The sequence below is a fragment of the Copadichromis virginalis genome, linkage group LG23 (assembly GCF_057382275.1).
Source record: "Copadichromis virginalis isolate Kocher_CV1m ecotype Utaka linkage group LG23, C_Virginalis_male_GT1.1, whole genome shotgun sequence".
Classification (NCBI taxonomy): domain Eukaryota; kingdom Metazoa; phylum Chordata; class Actinopteri; order Cichliformes; family Cichlidae; genus Copadichromis; species Copadichromis virginalis.
In genome coordinates, this window is record NC_140639.1 from 38,514,119 (window position 1) to 38,528,979 (window position 14,861).

A 14,861-nucleotide genomic window follows, 5' to 3' on the forward strand; every position below is an offset into this window, starting at 1 on the left:
TACACAATGACATTCAAGCAGCTCTCTGCCAGACTGACACATTATAACCTGTTCTTAAAGAGACAGACTCAAGGTAAATATATAAAACACCAGATACTAGTTTTACTTGTTTTCTGAATTATAACAGACGAGACACCTGCCAGGTGTGTGTAACACTGTGATCCCACTTTATACCTGAAAGAATGCTGACCTGATTCTTCATTCGGCCTCTACAAAGGGACTCGAGGGCAATCTAGCTGATAACTCACTCTGTTTCTTTTTCTGTAGGATTAAAAAGACTCTGCAGGAAGATAAACTTTGGAAGACAGACAGTTGACATCTAGTTATATACATGTATATGTCCTAGATATTTCTTTCTACATCTCATTATTACTTCTACAGGGGGGTGAATTTCATTCAGTTCCATCGTGTTATATTTTTTCCACATAACTTCCACAAATGTGTCAGTTCTTGCAGAAAATATGCAGACAAAACATGACACTGGCCAAGATAATAAGGCTGATAGCAGCAGTCAAGAATGAAAAGTAAGAAGTTTGCATTTACAAAAGAGAGCGACTTTACATGTCAGCACAATCACCGAATTTTATGGCCATGATCATGGGCAGTTAATGATATAAATAGATGACGGATACATTACTTTCCATTGTAAAGTAATTCACTTAGTCATTTCAGATCAAATATTAACAAGTAGTAGAATGTATCTCTTTACTGGGCTTCCCTGGGATCAGTAAAGCAGACCAGTACAGACAAGGACTTTACTTTCACAAAGAGACAATGCTTGACTGTGTGGGAATGAGTTTTGTGTTGCTGCTCTCAGCAGTGGGAGCAGCAACAGTGGAGAGGTGAGTTTTGTTCATTAAATAGATCTGATCAGGGGTTGTTGTTTTTTTAAATAGATAATTACCTTCAAAATATTCTTAGCATACAAATCCTTGTGATGTTGGTATAAGTTGGACAAAGCTTTCACTTTTGTTACTTCCTTCATTTCTGCTACTCTTCACTATTTGCTGACTTTCATTGTTTAAAGTGGTACACTGAAGATTAACGGCTGGGAAGCGTTCAAGACGTTAAGATGGTGTTGAGAATTTTTAAAGAGTAAAAATGATCTACACATCGACACATCTGCACATCATCAGCTACAACCTGTTTAACTAAAAATAGCTTAAAGACAAATAAATATTAAAACTGAGATCATTTTGTATATTTATGTGTACACAAACAAGGAAGTTGTCTTGATGTAATTTTTTTATTATTATAAATACACATATATTCTAACTATATACAAAAGGGTTTTGAATTGGGGACAGGGGTCAATATGGGCTATGGGCTGAATATGGGCTATTGTAAGACAGTTGAGCAGAGAGCAGGGCGTGGAGGGTTGTAAAGTATCCAATGGCCTAGTGAAAGAAACTTTATTGTGCTTTTAAATATATAATAATTTTTCATTTGGTGGTAGCAAGATTTTTTTTTAAGTTTAAACATGCTCATCTTCATCCTTCTTCTCTGTAATAATATGGAGGAGGCTGGCTGCTGTAGTCTATAGAGCAGGGGTCCCGGGAGCAACTTGCAGCCCACGTCACCCCTATTTGCGGCCCGTATATTGACATGAAGAAATATAATTCAGTTTGGCCCTTGAAGTTACTTTTTTTGTTAGGGAGGATTTGTTTGTTGTTGAGTGCAATGTTAAAATAAGTTTTTTCTTTTTTGTACTACTTGAACACTTAAGTCGCCCTCACATGAGACGTCAGCGCCGGCAGTGGCCCACAGCTCATTTAAGTTTGAGACCCAGGCTCTAGAGCAAAGCATTTTCCTATTATAGCACTTCAGCTGCTTAGTAGTTCATGGCACCTTTTCTCTAATTTTTTATTTCATAATGTGTCAAACATGGTTGAACAGATTCCTTTACTAAACACCTATGTTGCTATAATTTGTGCAGAATGTGGTTTTGTGAAAAATTTGACAATGGACCCTTGTACCATCACCGATGCTGGCTTTTTAGCTTGTACTGACCAACAGCTGGATAGACTGCCTTTGAAGCAGTTAAAAATTGATTATTGCAGGCTTGTAATTTTAAAAACTATTAACTACAACCCAGATAAAAGAGCATACTATTATTGAGGTATGATTAACGTCAACTGCTTCTCAAGATTTTCATGTATTTTTTGTGCAACAGAGCCCAGTATGACTACTATAAATACCACCCCATGTCAGAGGTGAGACACACATAACTCAGATGTCACATCTCTCTCACACACATGCACACACACACACATTTTCTAAAATATGCTGTTTATACAGCACTGTACAAAAGTCTTGAGCTAGCCCTCATTTTGTTAATGTTTTCCAAGAAAAACAGGAAACAGATGCAATAATTTACTGGAACATGCAACATTTATGGAAATGTGATAATTTTGCACCTCGCCCCTGACTCCTCCGTACAGATTGATCCCGATTTGAACCAAATCAACCTCATCACTCCATAAGACCAATTTTGGTTCAATTCAGTTTTATTTCTATAGCACCAAATCACAACAGTTGGCCAAAGGCACTTTCTTTGCTAAGTTGTCTATTATAGCGATGCAACACCGGTTTATCCCTTTAGATATGTGACTTTTTTAACTTCATATTTCCATAAGTTCATGGTGATTTAACAGTTGTTTAATGCACACACACACAAAAAAAACAATACTCTTCTTGAAATGGCCAGATACAAGAACTGGACTGAAAACGGGTGAAAAAGAAGCAAGTTACCAAAGAAAAACTTTGAAGGATATCCAGAAAATCTGCAGAACTATTGCTAAAGACCCTAAGTCTGGAAGCAAATTATCAAGAAATGAGGGGTTTGATACATGTTTGTGCGTGTGTGGATATTAGAGAAAGACAGCTAACCAGTCAAACGTTTGTAAGACTGCAGTATATGTTGGTACTCCATTTTACAGATCACTAGCTGGATGGAACAGATGGTAAAGGATCACCCTGATGTTGTAACCGTGGTGAAATATGGAAAGACCTATGAAAGCAGGGATATTAGCTTGCTCAAGGTAAACAAAGTTTCAGATCACAAGCTGTCATATGCCAAACGGATACTGATGCACACGGATGTTTGATATTTGTTCTCCAGATTGGCCTGAATACTGGAAAGGAAAAGAAAGCTATCTGGATGGACTGTGGAATACATGCCAGAGAATGGATCGCTCCAGCGTTCTGCCAGTACTTTGTTAGAGAGGTAAGAGAGCTGCTGTCAATATACCTCCACCAGGACTCGTGGGACCCTTCTAAGGGTAAAGTTAATGCTAGGGGATTTTGTTAGCCACTTTTATTCTAGAAACAAGAACATTTCATTTTAAATAACGTATTTGGTATTGTAGTATTTCTTTTTAACTATTTTAAGTTTGAATTTTCCAGAACACGCATAAATTCTATTAAAAAGGGTGGAGATTAACCTAACCCTACCCCTACTTTGATTGCCAGTGACCTGACCTGAGTGTGATTGATGTTAAAAGGCAATAAATATATAAATAAAATTAAGATTTACAGCAAATCTTCTAATTTGTTGTCCTGATTGTTTTCTGTTGTGAGGAGAAAACATCCTGTCTGACAAAATGAATATAATTTAATAACTAAATGTCCTTCAGTGTGTCAGCCTGCCCCTGATGTGTGTTCGTCTGTTCCAAACAGATTCTGCAGACATACAAAACAGATGCCAAAATGGAAGAGATGATGAAGAACGTGGACTTCTACGTCACTCCAGTGCTCAATATAGACGGCTACATCTACACGTGGGAAAATAAGACAGTCAGTCCTCGTATTTGATAGATATTTATCCAATTACATTTCTAGGGTTATGCACTCAGGATCTCAAACCACAGATGAACAGGATATAATAGGATGATTATCTGAGTAACTGAAGATGTAACTGATTAAATGAGCCATAATTCAATCTTTGAAGAAATTTATTTCTTGTGCTCAAAAACCTTCAAGTACAAAATAATTGAATGTTTTACAGTAAGACACATGGAATAATAATGAACAGCATCAATCACAGGAAGCATTTAATATCTACAAAAATGTTGTGCTGCCATTCTATTTATGACTGACTGAACATTTTGCTCCACTCAGACTCGACTGTGGAGGAAGAACAGGTCACCAGGTCCTGAGGACTGCAGCTGCTATGGCACCGATCTCAACCGCAACTTTGATGCCAACTGGGGAAGTGAGTGATGTAGCTGTTCTTCAGTGAAAGCTGATCGTTGCAGTCTTTCCTTTTTATTTATTTTTTTATTGCTGTTTTTGAAATTATGGCCAAGCATGAAACTCTCCTCAGGTCTTTGGAGAACTTTTGGCATCTTTTACCTTATTTCTGTGACTCACTGGTTTTATTAATGAAACTCTTTTCCACCAATCTGTGCTTAAACCATATGCATCACAGTTTTATGTACAATTCTAAGATTCATCAGTGTCTTCTCAAAAGAACTGGTTCCTAGCTAAACTCAGACACTACATAAACATCAAAAATGAAAGACAGACTGCCTGAGATAACTTAAATACACATCGTAGTCTAAGGAGCTTAGAAAGAAAAGCGTCTGGACTTCTTTAAGCTGCTTGAAGACATTTCACCTCTCATCCGAGAAGCTTCTTCAGTTCTAAGAGCAACTGGTGGAGAGTCCCAGATTTAAGCCCTATGGGAGTGTCCCCAAGGGTGTGAAAACGGGTGTAGGTCACAATCAGCCAAGGTTTCAGGTGTCCTATCATGTGATTTCCTGAGGTGAAAAGGCCCAGGGTGTCAGTGGGCGTTAAACCATCTGGGAAGGGATCACAAAACTGGATTATAGATGGCAGACAGTTGGTGTCATAAACCACCTCCTCTGTTCAAAGATGGTCGTTCACAGTGCATATAAATGGCTTCTTTTACTCCTCTTTCAAACCGTCTGTCTTCTCTGTCCAAAATCTGAACATCGGCTTCCTCGAAAGGTCCTCTTGTTTGAGGACGCCAATGTTAATGCCCACTCACATCCTGGGCCTTTTGACCTCAGGAATTTATGATAAGGTGGGGCTAGGTTTCACAGCGGTTCCACCCAAAACCTTGGCTGATTTTGACCTACACCCGTCTTCACACCTTGGCTCGTGTGATTAGGTAGAGGATCAATAGAGGATCCATGTCCCTCTTGGAGGGCTTAAAATCTTGGACGCTCCACCAGTTGCTCTTAGAACTGAAGAAGCTTCTCGGATGAGAGGTGAAACGTCTTCAACAGCTTCAACTTAAAGGTGGCTGTAGCTCAGGTGGCAGAGCAGGTCAGCCACTAATCAGAAGGTCGGTGGTTCGATCCCAGGCTGCCTCCTGGCTGCATGCCAAATATCCTTGGGCAAGATACTAACCCCATGTCTGCCTACTGGTGGTGGTCAGAGTGGTGGCGCCAGTGTCCGGCAGCCTCGCCTCTGTCAGTGCGCCCCAGGGCGGCTGTGGCTACAATGTAGCTGCCATCACCAGTGTGTGAATGGGTGGATGACTGAATGTACTGTGAAGCGCTTTGGGGTCCTTAGGGACTAGAAAAGCGCTATACAAATGCAGGCCATTTACCAAAGAAGTCCAGATGCTTTTCTTTCCAAGCTCTTTAGACTACGATGACCTGGATGACTGAGAACCTTCACAGACTTAAACACACATCTTTAAGTGTGCATTACTCTTATTCCCTATATACATGACAATAAAGTGCACACATTTCATTAATCAGACAACACTGTCACAACACAGGAGTCATGGTAAAGTTCTAAGTTATTACATGTCAGATGAACAAAGCTGACTCAGTGACTGCCAGGTTCCCAGGTCCTGTGGCTGCCAAAGAAGCCCAAATCATCACCTCCCATTTTGTAATGAATTGGCTGGGATGTCCTGGGAAGATAGGCAACGGTCTTGAATGTTTTAACTTGTGAATAATCTCTCTCAGTGTGGAATGATGAGCTTCAAACTCTCTGGAAATGCTATTATAAGCTCTCCCAAATTAATGGACAGCAACTATTACTTCTCTAAGAAGACTGCTGATGTCTTTTGTTCTTGGCATTGTGGTAACACACACCTGAATTCTCCAAACCAGCAAACTGGCAACTTTTATAGAGGGGCTCAGACTTGCTGATGACCAATTAATGTAGTGAATCTGATTAGCAGGGCCTGGCTGCTACTTACTCTCTTAATTCTTATGTTACCAGGCAGGGTGTTCTAAATTTTTCAAACACTGCATCTGCATTTTGGCTTACGTTTTGTAAAATAAATAATGAAACAATGTAAAATGTCATGCATCGTTGTTCATCTAAGGGAGTATCTACCTAGTTTGAAGACCTGCTAAGTACCAGATTATATGTATTTTATTATACTTTGATATGCAAAAGTTAGAAAACCTTAAAAAAAGACTACTTCTGTCAAGCGAGGGTGTGTCGCAGGCAGCGAGAGGACCCAAAATGTAGGACTTGGCAGTCAGGCTTAATTGAACTCAAACAGCTTTAATGCTGCAGCTCGCAAACAAAATACAAAACAACAAGACACACGACTTAAACTGACAACAGGAATGATGACATGGCAAAGATCAAAGGGAAACTGAGGACTTAAATAGACATGAGGTTTATCAGGGAAAGAGACAAAGCTGGGGAAAACAAGGCACAGGTGAACAGAATCAATTAAAGAGCAAGGGGGAACACAAAACCTGAAGGACAAGAGACTATCAAAATAAAACAGGAAACTAACACTAAGATTAAAACACAGGAATTTAGCAGGCCAAAGTAAACACGAAGACAAAACTGACTAAACACAGACATATCAGAAACACAAGCTAGGCCTGGGGAACATAGGAGGGCTCAATACAAAATCAGAATGAAAACCTAAGGTAATGAAAACCTAAGCCTAAGGTAATATTTGAACTGAACACTACAACAAAGTCAAATGGGAAAAATCAAACAGAAAACGGAGTCCCAAACAGAAAACGCTGGGTATCAAATCAAATCAAATCAAATCAAATCACTTTTATTGTCACATCACATGTGCAGGTACATTGGTACAGCACATGTGAGTGAAATTCTTGTGTGCGAGCTTCACAAGCAACAGAGTTGTGCAAAATACAAGAATGTAAACAAGCAAAATACAAGAATGGCTACATCTGAAACGAATAAATATATGTACAATATATAATAGTATATGCATTCCTGGATGTGTATACTAAATATTTTTCTGTGTGTGTGTGTGTGTGTGTGTGTGTGTGTGTGTGTGTGTGTGTGTGTGTGTGTGTACGTACACATATTTTACAAGTTAAATAGAGTAAACAATAAATAAAATATATAAAAATATACAGAGTTGAGACATGTGCAAAACAGTGGCATTACTGTACAGTATGGAGTGCATAATGTTAAAGTTCCAGTAGTGAAGCTGAGGTGTCTATGAAGTGTTCAGCAGTCTGATGGCCTGGTGGAAGAAGCTGTCTGTCAGTCTGCTGGTTCGGGACCGGATGCTGCAGAACCTCCTTCCTGATGGAAGTAGTCTGAACAGTTTATGGCTGGGGTGACTGGAGTCCTTGATGATCCTCCCCGCTTTCCTCAGGCAGCGCTTCCTGTAGATGTCTTGGAGGGAGGGAAGCTCACCTCCAATTATCCGTTCAGAGCACCGCACTACTCGCTGGAGAGCTTTGCAGTTGTAGGCGGTGCTGTTGCCATACCAGGTGGTGATGCATCCAGTGAGGATGCTCTCAATGGCACAGTGATAGAAGGTCCTGAGGATGCGGGGGCTCATGCCGAATCTTTTAAGTCTCCTGAGAAAGAAGAGGCGCTGCTGCGCCTTCTTCACTGTTTTGTTTGTGTGTACTGACCACGTAAGATCCTCAGCCAGATGTACACCAAGGAACCGGAAGCTGCTCACTCTCTCCACAGCAGCGCCGTTGATGGTGATGGGGGTGTGTACTTCTCTGCACCTCCGGAAGTCCACTATCAACTCCTTTGTCTTTGCGACGTTGAGGGTGAGATGGTTGTCTTGACACCAGTGGGTCAGGGCGCTGACCTCCTCCCTGTAGGCCGTCTCATCACCGTTGGTGATAAGACCCACCACTGTAGTGTCGTCCGCAAACTTCACAATGATGTTGGAGTTGTTAGTGGCTGTGCAGTCGTATACGAGTGAGTACAGGAGAGGGCTCAGTACACACCCCTGTGGAGCACCAGTGTTCAGTGTGATGGGGGATGATGCTGCCCAGTCTGACCACTTGGCGTCTGTCAGACAGGAAGCTAAGGATCCAGCTGCAGAGGGAGCTGCTCAGTCCTAGATCCTGCAGTTTCCTGTCCAGCTTCGAGGGAACGATGGTATTGAATGCTGAGCTGTAATCTACAAACAGCATTCTCACATACGTGTCTCTCTTCTCCAGGTGTGACAGGGCAGTATGTAGTGTCAGGGCTATGGCATCATCAGTGGACCTGTTGTGGCGGTATGCGAACTGTAGAGGGTCCAGTGAGTCGGGTAGTGCAGAGCGGATGAAGTCCCTGACCAGCTTCTCGAAGCATTTGCTCACGATGGGGGTCAGGGCTACAGGTCGCCAGTCGTTCAATGAGGAGATGGTGGAGGATTTGGGTACAGGGACGATGGTGGCCATTTTGAAGCAGGCTGGGACTACAGACAGAGAGAGGGAAAGGTTGAAGATGTGTGTGAACACTCCAGCCAGCTGAGCCGCGCATGACTTGAGGACGCGGCCGGGAATCCCGTCCGGACCAGTAGCTTTGCGTGCGTTCACCTTCCTGAAAGCACTTCCGCACATCCTCCTCAGACACAGTGTGCGCACTGACGTCATCCGCGGTGCGCACACTGTCCGGTCTCATGGTGTTCGCTGTGTCGAATCTAGCGTAGAATACATTTAGATCCTCACACAGAGAGGCCGTGGTCTGCGGTGTGCTGGTTTTCCCTCTAAAGTCTGCGATCGTGTTTAGTCCCTGCCACATACTCCGAGGGTTGTCAAACTGTTGCTCCACCCTGTCCCTGTACTCACGTTTGGCTGCTTTGATCGTCTTCCGGAGTTGGTAATGTGCGTGTTTGTAGTCCGATGTGTTCGCGGAGGCAAAGGCGGTGCTCCGTGCCGCGCGAACATCTCCGTTAATCCAGGGTTTTTGATTTGGGAAGGATTTAACTGTTCTGGATGGGACGACATCTTCCACGCATTTCCTGATAAATCCGCAGACTGAGTCTGTGTATTCATCAATGTCCCTAGCAGCCACGTGAAACATTTCCCAGTCCGCGTGATCAAAACAGTCCCGCAGCGCAGACTCCGATTGGTCCGTCCAACAGTGCACCGCCCTCCGGGTTGGAGCTTCCTGTTTCAGCTTCTGCCTGTAGGCGGGCAGGAGCAGGATGGAGCGGAGATCTGATTGGCCGAATGGGGCGCGGGGGAGGGCTTTGTACGCATCCCGGAAAGAGGTGTAGCAGTGGTCAAGTAGCCAGTCTCCACGAGTGTTGAAGTGGATGTGTTGGTGGAGTTTGGGTGAGACTTTCTTCAGGTTTCCCTTATTAAAGTCCCCGGTCGTGATAAACACTGCCTCTGGGTGTGCGGTTTCCTCGCTGCTGATCGCGCTATACAGTTCCCTGAGTGCTCGGTCAGTGTCGGCTTGTGGGGGAATGTAAACAGCCATAATAATCACTGCTGTAAATTCCCTCGGTAGCCAGAATGGCCGGCACTTAACCATCAGGTACTCCAGGTCCGGTGAGCAGAAGGATTTGACCGGGTGCACGTTCGCATAATCACACCAGCTGTTGTTGATCATGAAACATACACCACCGCCTCTGCTTTTCCCAGTAAGATCCTGTGACCTGTCCGCGCGATGCACGTAGTTGTATTGCGGAGTCCGGTACCTTGTCCGATAGCCAGGTTTCTGTGAGGCAGATCACGCAGCAGTCCCGCATCTCTCGCTGGAATGAGATCCGTGCCCGAAGCTCGCACAGCTTGTTCTCCAGAGACTGCACATTAGCCAGTAATAAACTGGGTAACGGTGGTCTGTTAGTGCGCCGTCTCAGTCGAACCAGAACGCCAGATCTTCTCCCTCTGCGTCGGCGTTTGCGGCCTCCAGGGCCAGAGAACAAAGGCGTCTGAGGTGAGATGAATGGGGGGTCTGCAAACGGAGCGTCCGTGTTGCAAAACTTGAACTCCGGAAAGTTATAAGAAAGACCGTATTTTATGTCCAGTAAGGTTTGTCGGTCGTACACAAGGAGACATGTGCTACTCACGAAAAAATGAAGGAAAAGTAAAATTAAACACAGAAAAAAGCTGTTGCTTGGGGGAGCTCGCGACGAGGCTGCCATACTCGGCGCCATCTTGTTGAAGAGGGTACAAAACCCAGGATCATGACAACTTCCTTTTTACAGTGACTGTATCTACATACATGCTAGTATTGAAGTTCAGTGTTGCTTAGTGGAGAAAGACATACTAAAAGTAAAGATGAAAGCAAAGAAAACACTAAACTTTGCTTCCTCCAATTTGCCAAAATCAAGATGCTAATGCTAATGTAGCTTTAGCTTATCACGCTATACAAAAACCATTAAACCTCATCCGTGAATAGGAAACAATGTTAACAGACTCATATTTTGTTTGATGTTTGAACCAAGTAGCCAAAAAACGTTTATAAGTTATAGATATATGCTCCAAAGGTCAAAGTGTATATCATGACATCACCTAGAGACTTTGGACTCCATTTTGAAGCCTCAGCATTTGGTCACTTCCATTTTGTTTTTTTTAGAGTCACAAGTATTTGAAGATGAGGGTAGAGTACAAAGTTATCTGCTAAAGCTATTGGCTTTGTTAGCAAGCTCCATTAAGTATAGACACACATATCTGTCAATTATTACTAAGCAACAAAACTGATAAAATACCAGAACTTTAATCACCGCTCATCCACGTACCAGGCTACATTACCTGTTAGATAATTCCATTGCTAATATCGCAACAGCAACAAACAGCAAAAACAATAGCGATATCCAGTTCAGTGACTTGAATTAGCAACGGTGAGACACTGTTTAACTACTTGTCTATAAAAAAAAACAATTAAAACAGGAGTCTATGAGGTTTGACTCACTTTGGGAAGCAGCCTAAAGAGGAACTGTAATTTGTATCCTAATTCTTCAGTCCAGGGGTTACTACTACTTCAAAAGGTAAACTTGTGTTAATAGAATGTGAAAATAATCATGTTAATATTATATGCAATTCATATTCTCCTTCTTTGCCTGCACAGCCGTTGGGGTATCATTTGACTGTTGCTCAAACACCTACCCTGGAACCAAACCAACATCTGAGCCTGAGGCCAAGGCTGTAACTGACTTTGTAGGAAGCCAAAAGGACATCTTCCTGTGTTTCCTCACCATCCACTCCTACGGCCAGCTGATCCTGGTTCCCTATGGACACCCCAACTACACTGCCCCCAATTATAATGAGCTGGTATTTATATCAACAAATATAGTGATGCATTTTTTTACACTTTTCTGAGACACTCTTTATAGCTTGACAATGGTTATATCTGTGTGCATTTACATTAATAAAGAGGATAGCAAGTAAGGAAATGGGTAAATGCACTAGGACATTAAATTCATCCTCATGTGCCAAGAAAGAACAGTGCAGATGAGGTATTGGGTCAAAAATCTGGAGCCAAAATACCAAACTTTGGTTGGTCGTTTAGGGATTCAATTCTTCTAATCTTGTTAGGAATCCAAAACACTCAAAATAAATCACTGATAAAGACTCTCATCTTTCCCAAAGTAGTTCCCAGATTGACAACAAGATGCATGAGATCTTTTAAGTCCTGTAAGTTCCAAAGTGGGGCCTTCAAGAATTGGACTTGTTTGTCAAGCTCATCCCACAGATGCTTGATTGGATTGAGATCTTGGGAATTTGGAGGCAGAGCCCAAACCTCAAACTCATTGTTGTGTTCCTCAAGTAATTCCTGAACCAGTTTTCCATTGTTCTTCCTGAAAGAGGCCAGAGCCACCACGGAATACTGTAACCATAAAATGAAAGGGTGTACACGGCCTGCAACAATACTTAGGTAGGTAGGTAGATAGTACTGTCAGTCCTTCCATCCATGTGGTAGAACCCAAGGTTTCCCAGCAGGAAATTGCATCACACTGCCTCTGTCTGCCTCTGCATCCTGGTGCAACATGACTGGTCTACAGTTATGCCGCCCCATACAAAAGAAACTGTGATGAACCGGGTATTCTGACACCTTTCTATCAGAATCAGCGTTACATTTGTCTAACAATTTGAGCTACAGTAGCTTGTCTGTGGGAGCAGACCAAACAGGCCAGCCTGAAGCCACATGCTTCAGTGAGACTTGGCCACCGATGACCCTGTTGCTGTTTCACCAATGTTTTCTTCTTGGACAACTTTTGATAGATACTGACCACCGCAGACCAGGAACACCTCACAAGAGCTGTAGTTTTAAGATTACCCAGTTGTGTGGCCTGTTACTCAATTACTCACTTAAGCTTGCCCACTTTTCTGCTTCTAACACTTCAATTCTGAGAACAAATTGTTTACTTGATCCCTAATACATTGTACCCACAAACAGGTGCCATGATGAAGAGATAATCACTGCTATTCACTTCACCCATCAGTGAATCGCAGATATATAGAACAGCTACAAGGGTTTAAGTTTTTGCTGTTAAATAAAAGACATATATATAGCATTCTGACAAGTTTCATTTCATATCAGTCTTGTATAATGGCAGCCTAGTGGGGCAGACATTAGTGTTGTCACACTCATCCCGGTGCCTGGTGACTGGTTCCAGCTTCCTCCCACCCTCCAAAGACATGTAGGTCAAGCTGACTTTAGATATGGGTTAGATAAAGCTTTTAGCGGTCAGTAATATTGTGAATGAGCTAATATAAACACTAATCTGTTTCCAACAGTATGATGTATAATATATATTTTTTAACTGTATCAAAATAAATTAATGCATTGTCATGTAACCAATTTTCTACTTTAAAAAAAAAAAAAGAAAAAAGATAGAGTTCATTGTTTTACCTTTACTTTGTGGTACAAAATTGTCAACAGAGCTTTAGGAAAGATCTCTGTAAAATACAAATAAGTACAGCAGTGAAATTCTGCATTACCTCTTAAAAGGTACAAAACTTACTTTGGTTTTGGAGAGTGTATTTTCTGAGATTACATATAATTTTTAAACTCCTGATGCAGATCGTTTGTTGTGATTAAGATGAATCTAGTAGGACCATTTTGATGTGGAACATTTGCAGGTGAAAAATAATCAATCACAATATAAACCATGTGACACCATGTCCCATGCACACTTGTTATTTCAGCCATCCCATACCAGATAATGTAAAGACATTTTTATATGTCTGGCTTTGCTAGATTTTATTTAGCTAGCTGATATTAAAATTACACGACTGAGTCTTAGTTACCAAAAGAAAATATAAAGAAAAATAATGCTCTCTAACTTGCGTTGATGATTCAGTACTTTTAATTGCTTTTAACTGAGTAGAGGCTGGAAAGCAGCCATTATAGATGCATGAAAACTCAAAGTCCACAAAGAACAGTAAATTTTAAGAGGAGTAACAACACAGCTGAACTGATCACAGCCTGTCCAATAAATCTACTGGAGCTTACAGTACAAATTAATTTGGAAGTTTTATTAACACTAGTCTGATTTCAGTATATCTATACTTGGGTATCTTCACTTTCCAAACCCAGCATTAACTTCTGTACAAAAAGGATTAAGATGAACCATAAATCATGCAAAGCTACTCCAGCAGAATCAAAGGATAAACATATAGAATAGGATAAGGGAACAGTAGGTCACAAATACTCATGGAGCACCATAACTTTTAAAACAGTATTGATTGCCTTATACAGTTAGTGGCATCTCATATCTTTCCTCTGAACTTTTATTAATGAAAACATACACCTCCAGATTCTGTGGACTCATGTTTAAGTGACTGTATGCAAAAATTCCTTTCTAATTCCTCAGATGATGGTCGGAAAGGGTGCAGCAGAAGCAATTTGGAAGGTTCACGGGATGAACAACACTGTAGGAGCCTCGCCTGATGTACTATGTGAGTTTACAAATCAGCTGCTAATTATAATAAAATAAACTGCCCATATCTTTAAATATTATGTTTGAAGGATTTTTAGGTGGTTCAGAAATGTAACTGCTAAACTCTTTCTCCAGACGCCAACTCTGGTTCATCCAGAGACTGGGCTCGAATGCAGGGGATCCCCTTAACCTTCACCTTTGAGCTCAGAGATAACGGGACATACGGCTTCGAGCTTCCTGAAGACCAGATCCAGCCTACCTGTGAGGAGGCCTACAGCGGGGCTCTGCACATCATCACCTATGCCCACGACAAGACCTTTAGCGGTGCTGTAGCCAACGCTGCTGTGACCCTTTGGTCCATACTGTTAGCAGCGGGTGTCACTGGAGCCACCCTCATGTGAGGTGGAGAGCTGTTTGATTTCAGCCATCCTGCTGTATAAGGCACTCATATTTAGTTCTTCACCTCAAAGTCAGATTTAGAAACAGGATAAGCTTTAAAGGTTCAGTATTTGCTGGAAAGAAAAAGAACAGTTAATGTAGAATTCTTGTACTCAAATTTTCTTTTATAATAAATAGAATAGTACTTACAGAGCATCTCCTCAGCAAATGTCCTTTTTCACAAGGTTTAAAGAAAGTGATTCTCCCCAATAATATTAGGACATAAACATTGTGTAAAATGCACTTTTTTCTTGCATTGTTTGTTTGTCAAGGCTAACAAACTGAGAAACTTGAATGCCTTAAATAAAAATACTGGCAGTGGCGAGTGCAACCCCTCAGCCTCCAGTAGCTGCACCTCTGGTATGAATTT

The 14,861-nt window shown here is 41.8% G+C and overlaps 1 protein-coding gene across 1 annotated transcript; it reads left to right on the top strand.

Moving 5' to 3' along the window:
• The first annotated feature begins 743 nt into the window (after window positions 1-743).
• cpo (carboxypeptidase O) lies at window positions 744-14,845 on the top strand. The gene is made up of 9 exons (XM_085448200.1): window positions 744-842; window positions 2,174-2,213; window positions 2,940-3,041; window positions 3,122-3,226; window positions 3,679-3,795; window positions 4,120-4,213; window positions 11,239-11,441; window positions 13,988-14,072; window positions 14,189-14,845. The coding sequence occupies exons 1-9, from the start codon at window positions 775-777 to the stop codon at window positions 14,452-14,454; spliced, it is 1,080 nt and encodes a 359-aa protein (XP_085304326.1). The 5' UTR covers window positions 744-774; the 3' UTR covers window positions 14,455-14,845.
• Window positions 14,846-14,861: the final 16 nt, after the last annotated feature.